The 27,861-nt window shown below is 40.2% G+C and overlaps 1 protein-coding gene across 3 annotated transcripts in view; it reads right to left on the bottom strand.

Moving 5' to 3' along the window:
- The window catches only part of HBS1L (HBS1 like translational GTPase), a 44,455-nt gene extending 16,943 nt beyond the window's left edge, over positions 1 to 27,512 (bottom strand). The window contains exons 1-6 of one of the 3 annotated variants that reach the window (XM_077925969.1): positions 27,304 to 27,512; positions 25,416 to 25,481; positions 24,655 to 24,786; positions 22,226 to 22,417; positions 21,167 to 21,676; positions 411 to 519 (exon numbers count right to left, since the gene is read on the bottom strand). In XM_077925969.1, the coding sequence (XP_077782095.1) occupies positions 411 to 519; positions 21,167 to 21,676; positions 22,226 to 22,417; positions 24,655 to 24,786; positions 25,416 to 25,481; positions 27,304 to 27,346 (1,052 nt within the window). In that variant the 5' untranslated portion in view covers positions 27,347 to 27,512. The remainder of the gene's footprint in view (positions 1 to 410; positions 520 to 21,166; positions 21,677 to 22,225; positions 22,418 to 24,654; positions 24,787 to 25,415; positions 25,482 to 27,303) is intronic. The other 2 variants (XM_077925968.1, XM_077925967.1) reach the window with 2 other exon arrangements.
- Between the last annotated feature and the right edge of the window lie 349 nt (positions 27,513 to 27,861).

The following is a 27,861-nucleotide window of genomic DNA, read 5'->3' as shown; positions in this document are numbered from 1 at the left end:
ATTGTCAGAATGGCCGTCACAGGTCTACAGATGGACACCATAAAACCTCTCCTTTTCCCCTCTTTCAATCATTATACTTCAAATAACTGAGCTTGCAACAATTCAATTTGCAAAGTTGTATTTTAAACTAACCTCCAGAAAATTTTGCACCCTGTGAAACAGATTATTTTAATGTGGCTAGCTGTTTTCTCTGTGCTACTCAGAGTGAAAGATTCTTTTTCAAAAAAAACTCACGAATGCAAGATGCCTTTTTCTGAAAGTAATTATGAGTCAAACAAGAAGCCATGCTGCTCAGTTTTGTGACATATTGACTAAATTTCTGTAAAAATAGACCCCCAAAAATCTTGATACAGGTGCACCAATCTGAAGGAAGATGATGCCAGTGTACCTTGCAAGGGGTGAAGGCTTACCATGGAACTTCAAAGCCGGTAGTTTGTCTCTTTCCAGACACAGTCATTTTGGTAACTTTTGGCACGACATCAGATTCAATTCTGCTTGTCTGGGAATCTCTGGCTTTTCCTAGTAGGAGAGAAAATAATGCATATAAAGCATAAGTACAGTGCAAACAGGCTTAAACTTCAGTGTAGTCCAATGTGTTATCTTGGCAGATTTATCAACTGATAACTTTTAGCTTTCTAAAAATCAGGTTTGCTAAAACTAAAAATTTGTATAGTTGTATCCAAGTAAAAAGCTGCTTTTGTAGCAATGTACACTATACATGTGAACATTCAGAGCAGCTTATTAAAATTTTTCGCCATCCTGAGCTTTTGAAAGTGGAAGAAAAGGAAACCTAAAATTAACAAATAAAGTATTTATTCTGTATCTAAGCCTTCTATCTCAAAAGGTGTGCCAAAAACTTGTAGCCAATGCTCATCGTATTTGGCATCCTAATAATGGAAGTTTTCTTATGTAATGGCTGGATGTTTTTGAAACTCCCCTAACTTCAAATAGGTGAGGTTCTCATTTTTTAACCTTCTGTTGATGCTGTATTTGAGATAATATCCTTTTTAACATTTTCCTCCCCACTCTGACTTTGTTGTTTATCAAAAGCTAAATGTAAAGCACGTATAGTTATACTTGTCTGAATGCACTTATAATAGTTTCTCCCTGTATGTGTTCCCAAATAATGAGGTCCATCTTTCCAGACATTTGTTTCTTTTTGCAAACTTCTGAGTCTGTGTGTTTCTGCTGCAGTATTCTAGGTGTTTTTATTCCACTGTGGCTGGTGTGGCCTTTTAAATGTGTCTTGCTTTTTCTTATTATGTTATTTTGTGGTTTTATATGCATTTCATGGTTTTATATTGTAAACCACCCTGTAATCTTCAGATGAAGGGTGGTGTATAATTTAATTCAAGCCAGATATTGAAAGGGAAGGGGAATGACATTTTCCTAAAGGATAGGGTGAGACAGCAGTTCGCAGCTTGGCGCCACAACCAAGTGATTGCCTAATTTTATGCCATTTCAACTTTTGCAATTATCCAGTCCTTAAAAGAAATACACACATGCACAAACAAAATCTTTCAAATCCTCAGTACTGAAACATTTATTTATTTATTTTTAAAGTATGGTTGACTAGGGACACGGGTGGCGCTGTGGGTTAAACCACAGAGCCCAGGACTTGCCGATCCTTAGGTCGGTGGTTCGAATCCCCGCAATGAGGTGAGCTCCCGTTGCTCGATCCCTGCTCCTGCCAACCTAGCAGTTCGAAAGCATGTCAAAGTGCAAGTAGATAAATAGGTATCGCTCCGGCGGGAAGGTAAACGGCGTTTCCGTGTGCTGCTCTGGTTTGCCAGAAGCGGCTTAGTCATGCTGGCCACATGACCCGGAAGCTGTATGCTGGCTCCCTTGGCCAATAAAACGAGATGAGTGCCGCAACCCCAGAGTCGGCCACGACTGGACCTAATGGTCAGGGGGCCCTTTACCTTTACTATGTTTGACTAATTTGCATAATTTATTGAACTTACGGAATGTAGAGTTCCTTGGTTCAGAATTTATTTAATTGTCCCAGGGCACAAATAGCCTTCACAGTATTCAGTAATCTCTCCCTCTCACCCACACTCCAGTGTGCTGTACTTGGTTCTACTTTGTTAAAGCTGTGGGCTGCACTAATGGTACATTTCAAAACTAGTGAGTTTAACATGTTAACAGAATGTACTGAGCAGAGGAAGTCTTTCATCCTGCCCGTCTAACGCTGCCCTAGATTCCCTTGCCTACTGATGAACTGGGGTCATCACCTAAGTGTGTGACTACGTATGCCTCGCTCTACTTCGAGACGTTCAGCAACTTGCAAGCTGTTTTTGAATAATTCCCCAAGAAAGAAGAATGAGTTATTTAGAAAAAGGTTATTTCCTAAATAGAAGTTACACCAGGGGGTTTCCAAGTAAAAGCCCTGTTGCTTTCAGCTGTGACTTCTTTATAAAGCTTGTGAGCCTGTACGCACACGGTAATTTCTTGTTCAAGTAAGATGTTCAGGGCCCCCAAGTAGACACACTCATGTACGGTGTGTGCGGCAAAGAACCAGGCAGGCACACTTTCAGACTGGTAGCAATTTCCATAACTGCAGCAACCACAATAACTAAGAGCCACCTGGATCTCACAGTGCATTTGTCATGCAAGCAGAGCCTTAAGATAGCCTGCAAAGACACACAAAATGCTCTGAGTTTAGAAGGGGGGAAAAACTTTGAAAATACTACATACAGATATCTAAATTACTCCCCCTGCACCCAATCAAGTCCTTAAGAATATAGGAGTCATCTGGAGCACGCCAAATGCCCATAAAGTCCAGCATTCTGCTCTTACTGTGGCCAGCTATCTATGGGAAGCTCACAACCAGGGCCTGAGGTAACCTAGAGAGGATAGCCTAATCCAATTCTGTGAAACGTGCCTAGATAACATGCATCCTCTCCTGATATAATCCAGTGGGCTATCCTGAAGTAATTCCTATCAATGTCTTGTCCATAAATGATAAAACATAATGATAAAACATTGCCTACCACCTACTGAAAACAGAGAGCAAGATTCAAACTTATTGTGCTATTGTTACGTATGGAATCATCGTTGCTGTGCAAGAAGTGGTGCGTAAACAGCAACTGTCACAGAGTATGATAAAAGTGGTTGTGCACCAACTTTCACAAGTACAAGACAAGCCCTGGATTCAGCTCTAAACTAAGCACAAGGTTCCGTTAGCAGAATGGCTTGTGAGAGCAGGGTGCCACAACTGGTTATCACCCAAACTGACTACATGCTCAGACGAAAACAGAGTTTTTTAACTGATTAGTGCACATTTGACACACATGATGTGCATTTGCACCATGCAATAGAATCAACAGAGTTCAGTATGAAAATAATGTCACTCTGCTTGCAAGAAAAACACACAAAATCAGATATTGCTGTGAGCAGCTTAAATTTGTTCATGGGATTTTGCTTCGTTTTACAACTGCATTGCTCTAGTTACATGTGAGCCACCAAATAAGTATTGTTCAACAGGGTGAAACAAGCTACCTGCCCAAACTGACAGAAGATTTAGGGGAAAGAAAATGCATATGAGCACAGCAAACAAATGAAACATGACTAGCAGCCCAAGATAAATGAGAGTCCAAGCTGTATAAGATATAAATGAAGATGTCCACGGTGCCCAAATGGTCTAATATGTTTGGTTCCATCTCAAGCAAACTGTTGCCTTCAAGCTGTGAGAACAATATTTCAGGAATCATTTGCGCAGTAAACATGCTTCCCAAAGGCGGTCTCTGATTATCTGATTCTCACATTCTGCTATAACCACAAATGTGTTTGTGGTGTTTCCTTATTCAACGTATCTTACTAAATGACTCCAATGTGTGTTTCATTGACAAGCAGGGAAAACATTGTGTGATGTTATTCGCAGTTGTCTGACCATAAATGGGCATGCAAAAAGCAGTGTCAGCACTAAATGGGGGATAGCCCTACCAACATTTCTCCACAAACCAGTTAATCTAAACTGAAAGTTTATGTAGTCCAAGGTAACGTTCAACACAATTAATAGAATTTCTGTTGAGGTTCTGGTTCGTTATGAGTATGTAAAACTGAAAGTACAACATGTAACGAGTCGATACTTTTACTGCAATTCAGTCATGTTTCCAGAAACGAAGTAGTATCAGGCAGCAAATCTGACGTTACTACACCAGAGGATGGTGCTGTTAACAGATCAGTTACCAGTGTGCTTTACAAATCAAACATAACGAAACCTTTAGGCCTAACTTATGTTCGCTGATTTCATTGTGTCCACTCTGAATATGATTTAGTCAGAGGCAATCCTAAATCTTAAACTCATGATAGCATCCACAAGAAGTCACAAGTTTAAGCAAATGTGTCTGCAAATCTTCAGACAGGCTCATCTACACAGGAATAAAAATTACACCAGTGTGTGACCTTTCTATTATGAGGAAAGCCTTTCTTCATTCCAAAACATGTTAAATGATAAAATCAAAGTTCATACAGAAACCAGGTGCCCAAAATGCACATGGGGTTGGGACTCTGGGGGTGAAACTACATATATGAAAAACAAGGTTGCCACTGAAAACAGCAGTCCCAATTGAGTTCTCTGCCTTCACATCTGTACCTCCAACTTACTGTGTCCAGATGTCATTATGATTAACATCCCCCACATCCAATAACATGGAGTGAGGGGTGTCAAAATGTTACTGCTACCCCAAAAAAGTGCACAACCCAGGCTGCTGCTTTTGGTGGAAGCCTTGTGCATCTTCCACAGAGTCTCTTGTCCAAGACAATGTTGCTGCATACACTCAGCATGTGTGCTATTAAAATATATTTCACTTTGCCCTTCTAGATGAGCTATAGTTTCAGGCATGATTCGTCATCAAGTATGTCCCATAAAAAGCTCTGTGGACAGAGATCAAAGCACCCAGTCCTAAATACTATGGGGAATGACACCGTTCCCCACCACCACCTAATAAACGTACATTTCATACACTACTGTCCAATATTCTTGCTACATTATCCACAAATTAAGTATGGAAAAGAACTGCATTTTTCCAGCCCATTATAACTTTATACTTTGAAATAATAAGTTAACCATTCTAGGGACAATAAGAATTGACAACTTGAATAATTCAGCAACTTTAAAAGATTTTCAATTTTTGTGCATCTGACAGCAAGTTTAAATTTAACCAGCAAACCAAATACAACTTTCTATGACACTATTATATTGGATACTATCTAAAAAAGGCAAAGCTAACTGGAAATTAAATAATAATAATAATAATAATAATGAACCTTTATTGTCACTACACCACCTGTGTGCAGTGAAATTAAACGAGGCCCCCCCTCCATACACTCAGTCTTGTTCACGCTGTGTGCTTGTCAGACGTCAATTACACTACTATTTTTTTTCCATTCAGCCCACAGATAAAAACTGTTCTTCAACCTGTTGGTGCGGCTGACTATACTTCTGTATCTCCTGCCCAAAGGTAGGAGATTGAAGAAGTGCTGGCCAGGGTATGAGTCATCCCTAAGAATTTTCCTGAGGCAGCGGTCTCCCACGATATCATCTAGCGTCTAGCGAACTCCGAGGACAGCCCATGATGTCATATCCTGTATTCACCACTCTCTGTAGGGACTTCCTGTCCATGGCTGTTAAAACAGTGTACCACACGGTTATACAGTATGAAAGGACACTTTCTATTGTTCTTTCGCAAGACCCTAAGGAAATGGAGTCTCTGTTGGGCCTTCCTAACCACCTGGGTTATATTGATTTTCCAAGTGAGGTCTTCACTAATGTAAACTCCCAGGAATTTAAAGGAAGAGACTCTCTCCACACACACACCCCTGATATACAACGGGGCTAGTTCCTCTCTCTTCCTCCAAAAGTCCAACACAATCTCCTTTGTCTTGCTGATATTCAGGTGCAAATTGTTCTCTAGGCACTATGTGCAGACTTTTTGAACCTCCTCCCAATATGCTGACTCATCTCCACCTGTAATTAGACCCATTATGGTGATATCATCTGCAAACTTAATAATTGCAGTAGATGGATCAGATGAAATGCAGTCATATGTATACAACGAGTACAGGTAGGGACTCAGCACGCATCCCTGTGGGGTGCCAGTGCTGAGTTTCAGAGAGGTAGATGTAACAGGCCCAATCCTCACTATTTGTATGCAATCCCTCAGAAAGTCTTTAATCCAATCACAGATGGTAGGGCAAAGGTTCCAGGTCCACCAGATTTTTAATAAGAATGTCCGGAAGGGTGGTATTAAAAGCCAAGCTATAATCAATAAACAGCATTCTGACATAATTCCCCGGTCTCTCCAGATGACTCGCTGGAAGGTGAAAAGCTGTGGCTATGGCATCGTCTGTTGACCTATTTCTCCTGTAAGCAAACTGGTGTTCATCAAAATCCGGTGGAAAACATGTACTAAGTTGTTGAAGAATCAATCTCTCAAAGCATTTCATCACTACAGATGTTAATGCAATGGGTCTGTAGTCATTTAGGCAGTTAACTGCTGTTTTCTTTGGGACTGGGACAATGGTGGCGGCTTTCAAACATGATGGTACACAAGCAGTCTGCAGGGAGATGTTAAAAATCCTTGTCAGGACCCCTGCTAGTTGATCAGCAGTTTTTTACCACTTTCCCCAGCGCACACATCCGGACCAGCCACTTTGCTGGGATTCACCGCCCACAATGCAGCTTTCACTTGATGGTCATATAGAATAAGTAGCTGAGAGTTTATAGGCTGGCAGGCAGGAGCCGTGACACTTGATCTTTCTACCTCATAGCGGGCGAAGATGTTCAGCTCCTCCGCTAACACATCATCAGCCTTAACAGTGTTCCCCGTATTGCCCTTGTAGTTGGTTAGGTGCTGCAGTCCCTGCCACACTTGTTTCGTGTTGTTATCGGCTAGGCAATCCTCCACTTTAGGTTTATATTGTTGTTTTGCCACCTTAATGCCTTTCCTGAGCTTTGTTCTTGCCCCTCTGTATGTATCTGTGTTCCCTGCCTTAAAGGCATTATCCCGAGATTTCAAGAGTAACCTTACTTTAGCAGTCATCCAGGGTTTGCTGTTCCCATAAACTCTAATGCACCTCTCCGTTGTTATATTATCGGTGCACACTTTGATATAGGAAAGGACAGGAAATAAAATAAACACACACTGTTCTCCTTTGCACATGTAAATGAGATAGATTTCATACAAAGATTTCATACCTTTTAAGTGCACAAAAATAGAAGGCAGGTGACCTGTAGTTATTGAAACTTAAAATAGCAAGTTAATTCATTTAATAAATCCCCATCCAGTGAGCTTGCTTTGGCTTAGAAATGGAAAAATGAGCTAGTAGTTTGAAAATTTCAGTCTATATTGTCTTTCTAATATCTCTGCCTTGCTAAATATTGAGCATTCCCCTCCCTACTTATTATCTGCTCTTCTCATTATTATTAAGTGTGAAAATCCACCAGTTCCCAAGGACAGTATCACCTAGAAATTTTAAACGGCAACACTTAAAATGCAGTTTACACCAGGAGGGGCAACCTGTGGCTGCATGCCTGTTCTTGGACTGAAACTCTCATCAACCCCCAGTCTGGGCAATGGTGAGGGCTGATGGAAGCTAAAATCCAACATCTCACAAGGGCCCTCATTCCTGTTCTACGTCTCTTACACATATAACCACGTATATTGGATTTGTTAATTCATGTATTTTTCAATAGTCATTTTTGTCACACCAGAACAGATTTCTGAATACACTGCAAAGTCCAACACAAGTTCACACTTTTTACTTTCACCATTAATATGCATGTTAGCAGCACAATTGTTTTGTAGTACTGAGACCTCTTACCTATATACTCAGATTAGTTTACGTTTCAAGCGACTTGCATGATAAATGAAAGTCTGCTAATAACTACGTGACACATGCACCTGTCCATTCAACATCTTTTTTTCGTGTATTGGGGAGATTACAACTGTAGCATCGGAGCCAACTCTGCACATCCAGGCACTGTGGTCTAAACCACTGAGCCTCTTGGGCTTGCCAATTGGAAAGTCGGCAGTTCGGATCCGTGTCATGGAGTGAGCTCCCATTGCTCTGTCCCAGCTTCTGCCATCCTAGCAGTTCGAAAGCACACCAGTGCAGGTAGATAAATAGGTACCGCTGCAGCAAGAAAGTAAATGGCTTTTCCATGTGCTCTGGCTTCCATCACAGTGTTCCGTTGTGCCAGAAGCGGTTTAGTCATGCCGGCCACATAACCCAGAAAGCTGTCTGTGGAAAAATGCCGGCTCCCTCAGCCTGAAGCGAGATGAGCACTGCACCCCATACAGTGGTACCTCAGGTTACATACGCTTCAGGTTACATATGATTCAGGTTACAGACTCCGCTAACCCAGAAATAGTGCTTCAGGTTAAGAACTTTGCTTCAGGATGAGAACAGAAATTGTGCTCCGGCGACACGAGGCAGCGGGAGGCCCCATTAGCTAAAATGGTGCTTCAGGTTAAGAACAAATTAATTACTTAACCTGAGGTACCACTGTATTTGCTTTTGACTGGAATTAACCATCCAGGGATCCTTTACCTTTTTTTTTTTTTTTTAACCTTTACCTTGCATAATATACGTGGGCCTAGCCTACGTATCATGCTAAGCCAAACCATGGGAGCTCACACATTCATGCTAAGCACTGGGGCTTATGAAAGCTAGGGCCACGCATTCCATGTTCCAGGCTTAGTGTGTTAAGCGAAGCAGGCCATACACAAGCATGGATCTGAAGTTGCCCCTCAAACTATATAAGGGGATTGTTGTTTCTGCCACTACATTTGCAGCTCTCTGCCACACACACACACACACACACACACACACACTGTACCATATGATTCCTACGAGTCCCTCAACTCAAAGCAGATTTATGGGAGGGAGTTGAGAAATCAAGAACACTTGGAAGTCGCAGGATTTGTCTGGTAAAGCATACAAGAGCATAAGCACTTGCAAATGCTGCTGTTCGCTTTTTTAGGAGTATTTACACAGAGGTACCTCAGATTACGAACTTATTTCGTTCCAGAAGTCCATTCTTAACCCTAAGCGTTCTTAACCCGAGACGTGCATTCCCTACATAGGCCTGTGACCCTGGAAGCGGATTGCGTTTGTACAGAGCAAAGTTTGCAACCCGGGACACCTACTTCCGGGTTTGTGGAGTTTGTAACCTAAAGCGTTCATAAGCAGGACTGTTCCGAACCCGAGGTACTACTGTGTTGACCTCAAGTCCGAGGTGGCTTACAATAAAAATAAAATAAACAATAGCCAACAGATAGTAGGTTGGAGCAAATATGTATTTATGTTACTCCCCAGACCTCAGTGCTCCAACTGCCCCTCTGCTGCTTAATCTCTTGGCCTGGAAATGGCTTCCCAATAGCCATATATTAGATGCTTATAGGATAGAGCTTAACCATTTGGCTATGCACATTTCTATACTGAAACACCAAGAATGGCTACAAATTCTGTTGACCCAGAACTGCAAGAAGTTTCCTTAATGTTAAATAGGCAACAGCACCATAATCTACCAGTATCTTTCAGTTAAAACAAACATGCTGTGATACACCGTGTTTGGAATAAATGACGAAGGCAGGCTTAAAGTTCAGTTAAAAACAGAAACGAACTCATCCAAACGCCCTAGAGCACAATACTTCAACCTTTTCATATCTAGGACCTCCGCCTCCCTGACCTCCACAAACTGCAATAGGGGACCCACTTCACGTATTTTACCCTTACCTACTTCTCTCCTTACTTCTTTAGGGTGACTAAATTCAAAGCTATATTTTAAATCGTTGTACACAGGGGGGTGGGGTTGTTTGTAGATTGAGCTCATCATGCCAGGTGAAAGAGTACCTAGTACAGTGGTACCCCGCAAGACGAACGCCTCGCGAGACGAAAAACTCGCAAAACGAAAGGTTTTTTCGTTTTCGAGTTGCCTCGCAAGACGAATTTCCCTATGGGCTTGCTTCGCAAAACGAAGCTTGCCCCGGGGACAGCGGGTCTTCTCTTTTGAAGCAAGGGGCGGCGGGGAGATCGCTTCTCCCCACCGCCCCTTGCTTCAAAAGAGGTCTGCCCCCGGACCTCTTTTGAAGCAAGGGGCTGCGGGGAGATCGCTTCTCCCGGTGCTCCGAAGCGGGGTGGGGGGGCGGGAACACCTGCCCCAGCCGCCGGGCTTCGTAGCGCTGCTGCGAAGCCGGGCGGGGGGCGGGAACACCTGCCCCAGCCACCCCGCTTCGGAACGCTGCTCCAAAGCGGGGTGGGGGGGCGGGAACACCTGCCCCAGCCGCCGGGCTTCGTAGCGCTGCTGCAAAGCCGGGCGGGGGGCGGGAACACCTGCCCCAGCCACCCCGCTTCGGAACGCTGCTCCGAAGCGGGGTGGGGGGGGGCGGGAACACCTGCCCCAGCCGCCGGGCTTCGTAGCGCTGCTGCGAAGCCGGGCGGGGGGCGGGAACACCTGCCCCAGCCACCCCGCTTCGGAACACTGCTCCGAAGCGGGGTGGGGGGGCGGGAACACCTGCCCCAGCCGCCGGGCTTCGTAGCGCTGCTGCGAAGCCGGGCGGGGGGCGGGAACACCTGCCCCAGCCACCCCGCTTCGGAACGCTGCTGCGAAGCCGGGCGGGGGGGGGGGCGGGAACACCTTCTGAAGGCGGGCGGGGGGCGAAAGTCTTTGTCCCCCCTGCCTGCCTTCCCAGGGGCTTTTAAATCGCCCCGGACAGCGGAGAAGTCCTCCGCTGTCCCGGGCGATTTTAAAATGCCGCCCGCCAGCATTTTAAGATCGCCCGGACAGCGGAGAAGTCCTCCGCTGTCCCAGGGTTTTTTAAAATGCTGGGGGTGGGAAGAAAAGCCCTTGTCCCCCCCCCCCCCAGCCTTCAGAAGAGGTCCGGAGACAGTCTGTCCCCGGACCTGGTCTGAAGGCGGTTTCCCTAGGAACGCATTAATTGATTTTCAATGCATTCCTATGGGAAACCGTGCATCGCAAGACGAAAAAACCGCAAGACGAAGAGACTTGCGGAACGAATTAATTTCGTCTTGCGAGGCACCACTGTATCTTCTTCTACCCAACTACTAAAGTTAAAATAACTCTCTTCCTGTTTGCATTTCGTCACCTCTCTTCACCCACCCCAATTAGGAAGGAATCCAAACAAAAATAATATACTGGTGGTACCACTGGTGCTGGACACTTTAGGATGGGGTACAACCCACTTGTGAATCATAACCTACTGGCCTACTGGAGCAGCCAGACCACATGGAAAGATAGGACTCTTGAATAATACAAGCACAATTACAATAAGAGAGCAAATGAAGGAATATACAGAATGCTATCCAAGATACAGTTTCAGGAGAGAAAAAATAGCCAAACCAACACTTTTGTTTTTCTGCTAAATTTCAGATTAAAAGATGGAGCATGATTTATTTTCCTTTTTAAAAAATGGTTTATCTGTTTCCATATTTTATTTTCAATTTTCAATAATTTAACAATTTAACATCCAAATTACTTACTTATTCATCCCTTCTAGACTTCCCCCCACCCCATGCCTGGCTTCCAATTTCTCCCTTTTATTACCTTACACGTCTTTACTTTTTGTGCTTTCATCTTGTATTTTTATCTTGTGAACCGCCCTGAAATATATTGATGAATCTAATAAATACTCCTCCTCCTACTCTTTATTTAAAAACCCCCACAAAAACGGGCTAATTTTCTTTCTATACAAAATTAGATAAGGAGCCAACACAGTTTGCCATTCTATATTGTTGGTAGGCTAGATTTATATACAAGAATGTCAATAACAGCAGCACCAAGCTGAAGGACATTAAAAATACTGAATAGATGCTTTCACATTCTTTGCTATCTAAATGTGTTAGCAGTAACACATTGACAGAAAGAAGTATTTGAAATCAGAGTGTGAAACTGCTAAAGCTGCTTTGAATCTCATTTGCAAAAGGTAATACAAAGCTGTATCAATGCAGTAGGCTGATTAAGCACCTGAACTAATCAGCCCTCATAGCTTCCATGACATCGAATGTTACCAATTCAATCAACAATGAAAAAATTAGCACACATCATATGTATGGTGACACTTATTGTACCTTATATATAGAAAAAGCTATTACAGCACTTGATTAAAAAGGTATCATCAGTACAGTGAACACTATAGCTAGGCCTTGCATCATGAACGTATACTGAACAACTGAAAGTATATTCTTAACTTTTTAATGGTTTTTATTGTATGGTTTTTTTGTTTTATTTTATAAACCACCTTGATCTATTTTTGACACAGTATAAAAATATTGTTATATATAAATAAAAGTAAACTAACAAATGTGCACAGAAGGTTGCTGTTTTTTTAAAAAAAAATCAGGGTCATGGTATCAGCTACCTGATTTTAAATAAAGGAAATACTGAATTATGGTTGCACTTTAATGCACATTTATTTGGGTGCCAGTCCCACAGAAGTTATTAGAACTTACAACTGATTAAATGCACACATATAAGGCTTTAACACCTGCTGAGAGAGGAAAATGTATGTCCTTGTGGGTGAATCCCCATAACTAGTTGCAGCCACTGAATAAAGTTCACAGCTCAGTTAGGAAGATTTGGAACTGAGGTTCCATAGCACACAGAGGCAATAACAACCATCCTGTGCTAAGAAGCTGCAGTACCACTCTCAGGAATTTTAATTTAAAATATTTCCTATGTGATACAAGAAAAAAAGTAGGCCAAGAAACAAGCAAAGGACAAAGAATTGACCAGCTTCATAGAGTCCTTCCTATTATGTCAGATTCAAGAGAACGCTTTAAGCTGATACAACTCTGCGTCCTGAAATTCAGAGTATAGAAGCTTTGTAGGGAGTCAGACAAATGGTACTCCTCTTGGTATGACACCAGCTTGCCAATGGCTCAGCAGAGATTTCTTCCTGCCTTCAATGACCCTGTAATGAGAAACTTTAAAAAAAAAAAAGACCTTTTGCATGCAAAGCCTGTGTTCACTGAGCTATAGAAGTCTGCAGCTGTGCTGGGAATACCTGAACCCATAGCTCTTCAAACAAAAAACCCACTCAATTTCTAATACATAAAACTGCATACACTACAATTCACCACCGACAAAGATTAAAATATGTGTCAGGGTAAACTTTGAAAGCTCTCTCTTCTTTTTAAAATCATAGTGCAGTATTAGAAAAAACTGGAAATATTTTTGTATACTAAAATAATTAGAACAATTTTCTCTCAATTTTTTAAAAAACTAAACGAAGAAAGACCAGCAGATTGAGGTTCCCAACAGCATATGCAGACAATGCGAAGTTTTAGACAGTGTCATAAAACATTAGGATATACTGTACTACCAACATTAGGTTGGCTGCAGTCTTAAAAATCTGACACGTTAAATTTAATGTGTACTTAAGAAATTAAGTGACTTTTTAATGGATAGGGATATAGTAAATATGCTGTAAGAGTGCACATCTGTACCAATGTTGTGAAAATATTGAGGGTGAGGGGTTGAGATAACTGGTGTAAGTTCATTTCTGATTTGTTTCCCAATATAATGGAAATGCACAAAGCTAAAATTTTGAATATACACAAAGCAATGGCTCTTGACAGACAGAATGGTGGCAAAGCAATAAAACTAAATGCACTGGAAAGGTAAGAAAGCTCCTAAGAGATTAAACAAATTAATCAAATGATACAACTGGCAATACATGAAGTATTGCATTTATCTCTAGAAAACTCTTTACAGACAAATGAAAAATTTTTGACTACTTTCTTAGATAGGTTACTGTTTGAAGTTCTGATGGTGTCAAACATTTATTCTTAATATTCTTGAAAATCTTACAGAGAAAACTGTTACATATGATAGTTTTACAGGCAACTTTTGTTTCCAAATGTTGGATATCAGTAAACATAAATATAAAAAGTATGGGATTAGTAGAGTGATAATTCAGGATTTTTATTCAAATGATATTAGAAGGTGCAAGTTACAGCTCACAAGACTGCAACAAAGAAAATGCCATACAATACTACTACTACTACTACTAATAATAATAATAATAATAATAATACAGTGGTACCTTGGTTTGCAACCGCTTTGGATTACAGCCATGTCAAACCTGGAAGTACGCGTCCCTTTTTTTTGGATTACAACCCATTTTTTGTGGGGGGAGGCCCCATTAGCGAAAGCGCAACTTGGGTTACAACCTGTTTTGGTTTACAGCCGGACCTTTGGAACGGATTATGGTTGTAAATCAAGGTATCACTGTAATGTAAGAATGTCTTCACACAGCCCCAACTGTAAGATTTGTAATGCAGGATCACAATTCTGGATGTGCATGGTCAAGGTGGAGTAGGGGAGCAAAAAGTTGTACAAGAGCAGGGATCATAGATGAGAGGCAGAAGAAAGGAACATCAGAAAGCTATTTTTCCTTGTTAAAACTGGTTGGTTGGTTGGTTGGTTAAAAGAAACACCAACACTCCATGTTTCTCCATCCCTGTTTTAGTCAAACTCTGCTGTTGTTTATTATTCACAAGCAAACACCCATATATGCAGAGCATCCATCGACTGAACGTAACTATCTCTAACCGAACAAAGCTACCTGACAGGCTTGTTCGAAAGATTCTATTCATCTTAAAGATATAGCATATATCAACACTGGGTGTGTCCACAAAGCCAGCTATAGAATAGCAAAGCAAGGAAATGAGGGTGCTCTGCATGCAAGAGAGAGTTGGGGACAGGGGAAGGGGGAGGGGAAAAAGAGGTGGTACAAATGGGCTTGCGAAGAAAGGAAGGAGTAGGAGGCATGGGAATAGGGGTGAAGATGAGAGCAGGGGAATGAAAGGCTTTGAAGGAAAGGAGAAGGCAGAAGGTGGAAAAGGTGCTAAGCAGTTGCAATGTGTGGGAGAAGGAAAATGCAGGTTACCATGGGGATTGTTTGTGCGAGGCATGGGCATGGTGGTGAAGGTAAAAATGGGGCTGCAGAATAGAAAAGTGGTTTTAGAGATGGGGTTGGGATGGTGAAACATGATAGCCAGACAACAGTAACCAGGAAGTGGTTTTCTACAAGGACCAAAGGACAAACCTTTGTTTATAAAATATAGATTATTCTTCTGCTTCTAGGCTCTAAAATATTGGGACCTACTCTAAGCCTTGTGGCAAAATATCCAAACAAATAATTCCAGTAGAATATGTATAATTGCTCTTATCATTAACGTAACAAATCCCATATTTTCAAATATTAGCAGGGTTTGTTTAAAACAGAACTATGTAATAACAGAAGAGAACACTAAACATTATTTCATTATTCAGCCGTACACAGCAGCACATTTCCACTGATTTCCTGTTGATATGCAAAACAAATCTGCCCTAGCTTTTAAAGTGGTGTTCTTTCAAAATAAAGTATGCTACCTTTAAGACTGCAAGATAAAACATCTCAGGGAAAAAGTCTTGGGAGTGTCATTTTTTCCAGTGTAGGTGTATATACAAAGTGAAGCTCAAAAACATTTTAAAATGTTTCTCACTGCTTTTGACATAAGCCACTTCCTTTCTAAAGCCCACACACAGCTGTATCAAACAGAATGTGACTCTTGTTACAAAATGTTCCCCAAAAGAGATTCATATGGTCCTATTCACTACCCCGTATTTTACTAATGTGAAATAAATGACTGAAGCTTTTTTAATCATAGCTACTTTTAAATTATAAGGAACTTTGACATTAGGCATACACTGTCCAAAGTACGCTTAGTAGTAGTCTGCATCAAACATGAATTCTTTACCCAGTGAATTCACTCTTAGCTACTAAATATTTTGTAAAGTTGTTTATCTGTTCTCCATGCATTTGGATACCTCTTAACACATTGAATCAAGATGGCAGAATGAACCTTTTAAACCTGTACTGATTTTAATCAAATTTTGCCATGAAACGGGATCATATGACATCTATCCTTAAATATCAGCCCCAGCTGCCTCCTTAGGTTGCTGACTTTGGGCTCTAAGTACTTGAAATATCATTTTCCCTGTTACAGAATAACTCATGCTATAAAATCTGTGGCTCTGGTCATAGTTCCATCTACAGCTACAGTATATGGTAAGACCGTATAGAACAGAGTCTTCTCTGTTGTGCTATCCCAGATGTACAATCCCCTCTCCATGGAGATACAATTGTCCACTACATTAGCTGTATCGAGATGCAACTGTTTCCTTGGGCCTATGGAACAAGTACTTAGGATGAAATGCCTCTTAGCTGGCACACCAACAACACAAACCAAGACAGGAACCTTATGACGCTGTAGTAGATGCCATGGGGCACAATGGATTGGGTTTAGGAGGTCACACATCACATATCAGCCTGGAATCTTCATTAAACTTGCATGCAACAATGTTATCTTATCTGTATGACAACTGTTTTCCAATACAAAAAGTAGGCTAAATCAAATCTCATTGCTCTTTTTCAACTACTGCAATTTGTCAGCAATACCCATATAAGCAACAAGAAGATTTTAGCAGTAACAGAATGTTAAGCAAGTGGTCACAAAGTAGAAAAATATAATGGATCTAGTGTAGATATATGACCTTTAGACAGGAAGGAAAACACTCAAGTGTTGAGTCACATGAATATCCTCTCCCCATCTCTTTCACTTTTTTCTGAGTTTTAGCTACTGAATCCATGTGCATATCTTCAGTTAAAGCACACTTCTTGTATCAACTAATCAATACACACATGCACCATTTGATACAGACAAGCAGCAAATTCCTGAGTTTTAATGCACTTAAATTGTTTAAGAAATAGACACTAATTCACAGAACTATGGAACTCTTTCTAAGTTTTAAGGCAAATCTCTTTAATAGATGTTGCCACAGATTTAATTGTCGTGGGACCAAGGGTTTTATCCACATTTTTGAAAGGTAGGCAGGGAAACAAGAGACCAAAACTGCAACAGTTTATACAGGAATACCCATTTCACTCCTGCTCCTCAGAACCTACCGTATTTTACATATAGCTCGGAACCTCAAAGAACTACAGACAGAAAGCTGTGAAGAATGAGGTCAGCAGTTCTAAACAAAATATAAAACATACAATAATGGCAAAGATAGATTTTAAACTTTTGGACTGTTGTAGTGTTTCTATATAGCCTTTAGAATGACCATGAAACACAATGATATTTAAACAGCTTTCCAACAAAACACAGAGTGAGCAACCATTATTTTCACTTCAGTTCCAATTACTAAATTCAGGCACACTAAGGAAAAGAATAATTGTTATTTATTAATTCCACAAAATGTGAGTGCAAATTTAAACTATTTTTAGAGTTTTTAGGAATGAAAATATACAATTCTGTGGTTTTTTTAAAAAAAAGCAATATTAATAGAGAAGCCACCAACACAAGGTACTGTAAGTATTTGAACCCTCACAGCAAGACACGGAAGACAGTGTGCACTGATTATTGATCCTCAAATTAAATTTATTTTATATCTCTATATTTTTCATGAAACAAGCTACAGGTCAATTTTACTTTAAAATTTGATTTTGAATACATAAAAAACCTAGGATACTGATTTCACAATGCTCTGAATATTTTGACTAGCACATTTTAGATGTCCAAAGTACACATCCAAATAGTTTTTTACAGTTTCAAAATATACAATATTTATAAAAAAATGTACCATATATACACATGCAAAAACAGAGGCTGGCTTCAGAGCAGGATTAAAATTTGCTGCCTCAGCTCCAGCTCGAGTTTGAACACATTGTACAGCATGCTGGCTGTTATCATAAAAAGGAGGTCAATGCACACCACCAATATAGCAACCCACATGTTCTTCATTTCCACAGTACTTGTAAGTTACCACCCCTCTGAACTCAAATGAACTTGCAGATTCAAGTTATGGGAAAAGGGGCAGGTGGATCACTATAAAGGAGAGAGGCATGCAGCAGTCTTGCACTGTTATCTAACAAACATAGTGCAACAATAAGTTTGCACATGCCTTACAGCCTGCCAGGAGGGAGAGGATAAATTTATTCAGCTCCATGTCAAGCCCCTCCAAGGGGTGCAACCATATCCAAAAGAGAATGGGTCATGTCCTAAGTTACCTGAAGAATATGTGCCAATCAGAAATATTTTCAAAGCTAAAAAATCTTTCCAAAAAATCTAGGAAGCAAAAATATAGTTACAAAACAACGTAAAGTTCATCTTTGGTAAACCATTGTGTTATATACATCTACATCCTTTTTTAAAAAAACCTGCAGCATCATTACACTATTATATCTAAATATACAGTGTTTACACATTTACTAATGACCATTTCGGAACCTGTCTAAATAGGTAGTCCATGGCTTCAAGTTGTGGTCAAATGAGTGATGGACTACACTACAATTATTCCAGTCAAGCTGCCTAAACCACACCTGCCACAATCTACCACACTAGTCCACCTACATCATAACAGCCTCTTCCCCTCATTTTCTATGGAATCCCATACAATTGCGGTACATGGAATGCCTGGGAGAAAACTTTAAGCAAAAGTGGCAGAGGAAGAATTCCACTGAGCAAGAGATGCTGGAAAAACACTATTTTTGTCATCTGATGCAGTAAGCATTTGGAAATAGTGGTATTTAATGAGACAGCTGAACAATAAGTGTTAAATCACAACAATAAAATAAAAAAATAAAATTGCACCAAAAGGCAATGGAATGTACCTTACAATAAAAATATACTTTCAAGTTAAAAATCAAAATTATTTTACATACTGACATGGCTGTTTGTTTCTTAAAGCATGTAAAAACATCTCTCCAAGAAATATATATTTTACCCAGTGAACTAAATAATAGCTGCCTGTTAAATTAAATACAAAAGTTATGATAGGGTGCTCACTGAAAATACAGCAATGCATTGTGTTCTGTTCAAAACACTTGATACTATCAAAAACATACAAAGTCTTAACTTGACAAATGCCTATAATCCTTGATGAAGATAATAATAATAAAGACAAGTATGGAAAGCAGCAGAAACAGAAAGCTAATAGACAAAAAATATAATCTTATCACCGTTTGAATGAGATTTAAGATACTGGTGCTCAAAAGAATAGTATTCTACAACATATAGTTAAAAAGATTGCAGAACTAGGTGTTTTGGTTAATAATTAAGTTATTCCTCAGTTGGACAGAGAACATCCTGATCATTCTATATTAAAAACATTGGGAAGTTTTAGCCTGAATCTTTTAAAGGACCACTGCACACATTACACTTTTTACAGGTACATGTAAAATATTTTGCTTGTACCTTAGTAAGTTTTATAAAGTGAGCACATGGCTGCCATATGTCTGCTTATTTGTACAATATATGTTTGAACTAGGAAGACAGACTGGGCTGTGGTTCCCTGCTATGCACCTATATGACAGCTAACACACATGACCTCCTGATTTAATATGAAGTGACGAAAAAGCCAGAGAGTACAGGAAAGTACAGTAATGCCAAATAATTTGTGTGAAAGAAAAAAGAATGCATTTGACAACTACCCATTAAAAATTTTTTCACAAGCTGTGCTCTTGAATGTATACTTCTGGTTTCACCAAGTTTGAACATGATGGTAAGCCATTTGTAAATTAAATATTTTTGCCATGGGGATTTCAAAAACATGCACTGACAAATCAATTTTTCAAAGAAAGGGACAGATTAAAAACAAAGCAAACAAAGCTCTAATGTGCCACAAGGCAGCTACAAACAGTAACAGTGCCATATTAAACACATTAGAGATTAAAAACTTTATGGAAATTCATTCACAGCAAGTATTTAATAATTTGGTCCCCAGTGTAATTTTTGTTAAAGGTAATCCTGAAACCATAAATTAATATGTTGTTTCTAGCAGGAGCTAGCACATTCTTTCTTAAAAATATTTTTTCAATATTAATTATTTAGAAAAGATTCAGCACCTTAACACATTATTCCAAAGTTGAGGCGCTAAAGATTAAGATCTACCTCTATCAATTATAGAATAAAAGGATAAAAAAGGACTGGAATTCAGTGCATCTATTCAAAAACTTTACTACAAAAGTTTGTTAACCAAAATTAACTGACAATTGTCTTTGCATTTAAGACATCCATTCTACTTTGCCGTCCAAGTCAACCTGTTCAAAATATCTTTTTTAATGTGAAAATAATCAAAACTGCATTAGTTCATTGTGCTGTTATCTAGTGAAGGCTTTCTTTTGGCCTAATTTTACAATGTCATCTGGAGATGGCGATTTGAAGTCAAAAGGTGTTATTGCTAATAAGGGTCCAGTTTCATTAATTTTTACTTCTTGCATTTGCCTACTGTATAAGAACGCCTTATGAAGATTAACTGTTTGGCGCTTACATCTCTTTGGGGGATAATGAAGACACAGAGTTATAGCAAAGGCTGATGGTGTTGCAGAGAGGGCCTTTGCCCATGAAACAGTGCCTTCCAAAATATGTGACCTCATTTTCTTTTGGTTCTTCTTCCTTCCTTTAGCTACAAACATTTGTCGTCCTTGCTTTGAAAATAAAGCGTCTTTTTCTGGAAGTGAAGTGCCTGACTGTACATGTACATGTTGAGGAGATAATGTTGATTTTCTAATAAGAACACTTAGATCAATATCTGAATTCACAACTGTAGGTTGCACTGTTTTAGGTATACGAAGCTCAGAACAGCTGCTTGTTGTTCGAGGCTTATCCAACGCAGTTGATTTTGCAATTAAATCTGAAAGTGACAAACTCTCAAGCTCTTTTACTGGAGAAGACTTGGAGAATGTTAAGGAAGATAAAGATCCTGACAGTTCTGTCATTCCAGATGAAATTTGAGGTTGGTTGGCTAGTTGGGACAATGGTGAAAGTCCTAATTCCAAGTCTGTGAAACCTGCTGATGGGTTGCAAAGATCAGATAAGGGTTGAGGCTTGTTTGAATTACTTCCTTGGTGTTCCTGTAGGAGATCAGCCAGTGATGGGCTTTGAGACACTGAAAATGTTAAGCTATTCGCTTTTGAAGAGGTGCTGATATGCCCTTGGAAGCAGCCCTTACTGTGTGAAAATGAAGGGGCATTTCCAAATAGTTCAGCCTTTTTACTGAGCTGGTAATTTCTCTTGCTGTCCAGCATCAAATTTCCAAAATCATTTATAAAACCAGGAGGATTATCCAAACAGCTTTTGCTATCATGACTGTAGTTTTTCTGGAGAAAAATTAGTGCACTATCTTGGGCATCTGCTGAATCACCTGTTTCGTTAAGCCTGACCAGGCCCTTCAAGTCAACTCCTTCAAATTCAGATGGGTTCCAAGACACATTTTCTGAAGAATTTTCCTTCAGCAATTCAGCCTCTGAACTAAAGCATGCATCACTTTCATTGCAAGATTTCCAACTTGTGCTGGTGCTGTCAGTTGGTGGGAGTGATACCTGCTTGTTCAGTGGTTTATAAAGTGACTTATCATTGTCACTGAATGGTATAGGAAGAGCTCCTGAGGAGTTACAAAAAGTTTTTTTCTTTTTTACTGAAGGTGCTTTAACATATTTGGGTCTGAAGACTGTTTTGTCACCTGGAGCTGAAGCGTTACAAGATTCAAAATTGACCACAGGGTTGCTGAGACTACAGCAGGACTTAGTGGTATCTAAAGTATTTTCAATGGAGTTAGTCAAGTTGTTAGTGCTAGAAAATATTTCTGAGCAAAATAAGCCTTACCTTACAAGAGCCAACAATTCCAAGAGAGACACAGCAAAAACAGTTCCAATTTGTGGCAAAGCAGGAAAGCCAACAGCAAAATAGAAAAAACACAGAAAGGCATTTAATTAACAAACATTATCAAAACTGTATTAGATGTGTAAATCACAGCCTCATGAATTCAGTTTACTAACTATGCTAAATAGACAACTCTGCAGTTGAAACTTAGCACTACTAAGCTAGAATATGCCACGTTTTTCAATATTATCTCTCTAATTACACAATCTGCATCAAATTTATAAATTAACCATTACATGATATAATTTTAGTTCAAATTATTTAGTGCAACATATACATAGTGCCAATGATATTTACAGATCCTTGAAAGACTACAGATTAACAGTATCTTAAGCATTCATCGCAGGATGCCTCTATATATGTAGCTTAGTCATTTAAGTTATTAACAAACAGAAATAGTAAAAAGAAGCAAAAAACTTCCTATACGGCTGCCCCTTATGCAAAAGAGCCACATAGTAAATCACACAAAAATTAAACGTAAACATACCTTTTGTTGCCTTCCCTGCAATTACGGCATCCTCATTCTTTATCTTATTTTGCTTATTGTCTTGGGCAAGAACAGAATCCAAAGCTTGTTGTACATCAAATTTACTGCTCAATACTGCTTCCACCATCACTTTCTCAGGCACAGACTTTCCAAGCACTTCTCTCATGCGATCAAGGCACAAGTCAAGCTTAGCTAAAAAAAAGGACAAGGGACTCTCATATAATGGCTTTAAATACGTAAATATGCACAGTTGCACTAAATTTTGAAGAAGTGTGCTCTTAGTTTTCTTAACCAAATCACAACCATCTTTATCCAGGAACAAATATCCATTCTCTACCCTTTTAGAGGAGTGGTCCCCAACCTTTTTGGTATGGTGACCCACAAATCCAAATTTATTGTCACATCAATTTTGGACCTTATGACTTGTTGTCAGTTTCATACATTTAAACTGTGTCTGCCTATTTTATAAAAGTTATTTAAGAGATCTAAGCAAAAAGTAACTTAATGCCCCTATTTATGTGGAATTTGTTGAAATGTTTATAGTACTTACAAAGTTATTCACAGATTTGGTTATGAGAATGTAAGAACACCAAACATCTGACTGTAGGCTATTTCTTAATAAGTTATTAAAAAATTCTTTAAAAAGTATTGCTACAGAGTGTCAGATACAATTAAGTATGAATATTTTAAATTGACTTTATCATGAATAACATTATTTTTTAAGGTATCAGTGGGAAGGCTGAAATTGCATTTTACCAAACAGCATAATGTTGGGTTTGATGGTTGCCAGACATAGCCTCAGATCATTATTGATAAATAATTACTATATTTCATCCTCACAGCAGTCATTAATGAAAAATCTCACAAAGATGCAGGCATTCCTTAATCAGCAAGTGCAAGACACTCAGTGATTACCATGTAATTTTGGTAAAATGGAAGTCAAAATTCAGATCACCTCACTTCTGAAAAATTATCTTTGAGGGTCCTAGCAAATGATAGTTCAAGGAATTGTTCTTTTTGCACAGTTTTGTGACACCAGCTGCAAATGGATTTCAAGCCCACTCAAAACTGTTTCTTCAGCAGAAAAATTTCAACCAAGCAAACTTCAAATCACCCTTGCCTAAACACGTAACTATGGTAACCATGGTTGCAGATCTAGTGATGGATCGCCACAAGCTGTCTTCAGTGACTGTTGCAGCTCCATCTCTGATGAGCAGGTTCTGAAGGCAGCATCTGTGCATCAGAGGCAAGCTGCAGCTGTCACTCAAAACAATTCCCTGTACAATCACTTTGTGATGAACTATCACCAAATCAGTTGCCAGCCTCCAGAGAGCAGTACCCAAGTGTTAAAATATAAGACTTGAGCCTTTTCAGTGTTCCCTTTTAAGTGTCAACACAGCATTATAACATGCCAACAAAACAAAAAGTTGAAATAGGTATTCTCATACCTGTTAAGAACAAGCAACTATAATTATTCTGGGTTTGAACAGGCTTTGTAACCCATTTGCAGGTCCAACACACAAGTTGGGAAGCACTGACATAGGACATTCTATTTTCCTAAGCAGAATAATGAAGTTGTCAGCTTTTAGGACTTCATAACAGGCTGAATATTTATCAGCATAGGTATCATCAAGAAGACAAACAGCATTTACTCCCAAGGGGGAAATGCATATATTCAGCATTAAATAATTCAACATAATTTGATATGTCACTTAACAGTACATTTTAAGCATTTACAGATACTGTAATTAACTTCTAAGGTAAATCACATCTTCTCAGGCCTCAGGATTTAGCAGATGGTTAACCACAACTGCAAGCACTGGAAGTGGGGTGCTAATAAAAATCTGCTAATTACAAGCCTTTAGCTCTAAGAACTGTGAATCACTTATTTTAATTCAATACCCTTCTAAAAGCCTGTCCACCTACTCCAATCTACATGACAGAAGTACAGTGAAGAGTAAGCAGATCTGAAGAGGAACATCCAAAAAAACTGAAAGAAATGTAAGGTTATCCAACAAAACTCTGAAAAAGGCATTAGTAGCTTGAGTGTCAATAGCTGAGCAACTGAGGAACTGTATTCATGGTGTTGACTACAGAAGGAGCTTGCAACACCAAATCCCCCAGTATGCTTCCCAGCCCAAATGAGGCTGGTCTAACAGTAGCCCTCACGCCCTCATAACACCCATCTTTGTACATCCATCTCTTTACTGCGGGTGGAGGGAGAACAGATGATGAGAGGGTAAGTGAAGGTAAAGGGAGTGATTTGAAGTCTCCATCAGTCCATCTCTCCACCCAATAGCCTCCACTCATTAAATCTAATAACTATTATGCAAACTTCAGAATATGACATTACTGTCACATGCACATGTTCTGGTGGCAACACAATCACTTCAGTTTATTAAGTCAATGTAATATATATTTACAATTACCTTTTTCAGCACCTGTTAGCTGGTGACTTGGAATACAATCATTGCTATGTTCTGTTTCATAATCATATTTTTCTTCTAATGTCTCGGCATATGCAGTAGGATTATCGCGTCTTGAGTAAATGAATTGAGCAGCTATAACATAAACAAAGAGTTCAACAGTTTTGTTCAGTTCCCAAATCCTAAGACATTTTGTGCCATTTAATAAATCAGGCTATTTTTTAATATTTACAGCAAAGCAAATATTTGTTATTCTAATGATTCATAATATGCTTTTCTGTAAATGCTTCAGATTTCTATGGTATATCTTACTCTTGCCAATTCGGTTTCCTATTATGATCAACACAAGTTGTGAGCAACTAGTTTAGCTTTAGAGGACTTCCATCTTTCACAGCAATTTGTTTTTAGCATAGTTATATGGCCACAGCAATATAAAATTAGTTCAGTTAATCATAGAATTGTGGAGTTGTAAGGGACTGTATGATCTAGTACAACCTCCTGCAATGCAGGAGTATACAGTTGTCCCATAGGGAATCAAAGTGTTGTTCAAGTAGTACTGGAGATGAATTCTAAGCTTGCCTCTAAAAATGATCTTACACAAGTGACTTTAGCAATTTATGCCTCCACTCTCCCTTTCTTTCTTTCTTTCTTTCTTTCTTTCATTCCTTTCCTTGCCAAACTATACACAATTTTTGATGTAGGCCAATACATTCCCTGTAGGTCAGATGGCACACCATACATAAATGGCCAAATATTAAACTAACCTGTTGAAGGTGAAATGCAAAAATCATCCTCTACAGACTGTCCATAAAGATCATCTTCTTCAAAGTCTAAGAAGCAAGAAAGACAATTTCCTTACAACTGAATTTAAAAAGTTTTCTTATACACATTCTTATAACAAACATTAAGCTACATTATAGCTCAGGTGCATCACCTCCCAGGTCATTCTACCCGACCCTCAGAACTTTCCGCAGACCATGTTTTCTCCTGAAGCAATATCCTCATTGGCCATGCTCTGTGTCCTTCTTGTGCACTTTTGCCTGGCTAGAATGTGTCCTTGAACAGTGATAATGATAGAGGTGTGCAGAAATGTCAGACTTGTGAGATTAGGAGGGTTTTATTTCCTAATAATGTAATTAAATTATGATTTTAGGCCTCAAAGATGAAATACAGGGAAATCAAATTCCTAAATTTTTAAAGTCAAAGCTTTAAAAATATTCTTCTCTATAATAATTGAAAAGGAAATATGTGAAAGATACGTAACATGAAGGCATATGACAACAAAAGGGCAGTAATTAATCCAGAGTAATAGAGTGTGCAGGTAGGATATAGAATATTATTATACTATAGGGGAATCATGTTGGATTTGCCCATCTGATCTTAAATTATTAAAGATAGATATTTCTAAATAAAATTTAATCATTTACAGCACAACCCTAACCATATCTATTCAAGAAGGGTAGTAGTCAAAAGGTTCTGCAATACATAGATTACAAATAAAGTCCCTTATAATTCAGTTATATATACTGAAATGCCTATTCTGACCTCATATGAAAATATAGTATGTCATAGATGTATGGCACATAGCATGTTTCCAGATTTTATCTTGTTGATATTATTGCAGTTTTTATACAGTGTTTTTTCATTATAGGTGTGCAGCTCTACAGTACTTTACACTAATACGTATATTCTCACATTTGTTTTAAGTACAGTACTTATGTGTAATCACATAAAATGGATTAAGCATTATGAAAAGATTTTTGGGGAACATTTAGAAGTTTTTTGAGGAGCCTAAACTTGGACCAGTGCAATACATGGATGCATCTGCAGCAGCAGTTGTAAAATCAGATTGTTTATAAACATTGTGATTGTTTTCTACACTGAAACTGACAGGATTTTCCAACAGCAACCAATCAACCGCCCCTGCTAGCAGGCAGCTTGTGCATCATGTGTGTTCCTTATACTGAGGAAGTGGAACCTGTGGCCTTCCAGATGTTGTAAGGCAGCAGCTCCTACCATCTGTTACCACAGCCTATGCTTCCTAGGGATGCTGGGAGCTGGTGCCCAGCAGCAACTGGAGGGGCTGCAGGTTCCCTATCCTTGGCTTGCAGTACTCCAGAGGTCCACCGTATCGAACCACGAAGGGTCCTTACTTCTTGTCAGTTCTTGAACCCCTTTCACCCTCATCAGCCATCCCCACTACCACACACACTGCAGCAGCGTCCCTTTCAAAATGGTTGCGCCTCTGTCAACAGTGAGGGCCACAGGTTTCAGGCCCCCACCAGGTATGCCAACAGGTGTGGTGAGCCGTGGGGCAAAACAAGAGGGAAGGACCCCAGCTCCTCTCCAACGAAACCCGACCCGCCTCGCACCAAGCGGCCTCCCCACGCTTAGCCATGCCTTCTCTTTCTTGCCCCCCTCCCGCTGTGCCTCTCGGCTCCCTCCGCCGCCGCGACCCCCTCAGCGCCTCGCTCGAGACCCCCCGTCGCCGGGCAGGTCGTGGGCGTGCTAGTGACGTCACCACCACTCTCTCCCCTCCCTCCGCCCCCCCCCAGCCGAGCGGGGCTAGTTTGTCGTGCGAGGGGCGGGGTGGGCCTTCCCGCGAAGCTGGATGCGGAGAAGCAGCTCTCCCTTAACACAACAACTCTCTACCTTCGTCGTAGTTATAGCCACGCACGTTCCTGTGCCGGGCCATGGCGAGCGCGCCGATGGCGACCTGAGGTAGTTGAGAGAGGCTAGGCCCCCTTGACACCCCCTCAGACGAGGCGTCTGTAGCGCCCCCGGGTCACCATGTTGTTGGTTTGGGCCTACCAGTGCTGCCGCTGCCCCGCCCTCCTCGTAGGCAGCTTTTCGCGCATGCGCTACGCTGTATATTTCTCTCTCTCTCTCTCTCTCTCTCTCTCTCTCTCCTCCCCTCACCCAGACCCGGTACGCGCACGCGTGTGTCAGGCTGGAGTGAAGCGGCAGGTGGGAGGGAGGGCGCGTGACGTACTGCCCCCGTCCGGCCTTGGCGTGTTGTTGTTTGTTCGCGCTTTAGCTGGGCTACGTCAGCTAAACTGTCCGATCGCTGAAGCGGCAAGCGGCCAATCAGAGCCAGGCCCGCGATGACCAGGCCCGCCCTCTACTTAAAGCCGCGTCAGCGCCGCGTGCGTTGCGAGTTGAGTGGCGGGCTGCTACCTATGGTCTTTCGACGATACCCTCTGAATTAGG

The sequence above is a fragment of the Podarcis muralis genome, chromosome 3 (genome assembly GCF_964188315.1).
Source record: "Podarcis muralis chromosome 3, rPodMur119.hap1.1, whole genome shotgun sequence".
NCBI lineage: Eukaryota > Metazoa > Chordata > Lepidosauria > Squamata > Lacertidae > Podarcis > Podarcis muralis.
The sequence above is the reverse complement of the archived record's forward strand: the minus strand, read 5'-3'. Positions and strand labels throughout refer to the sequence as shown.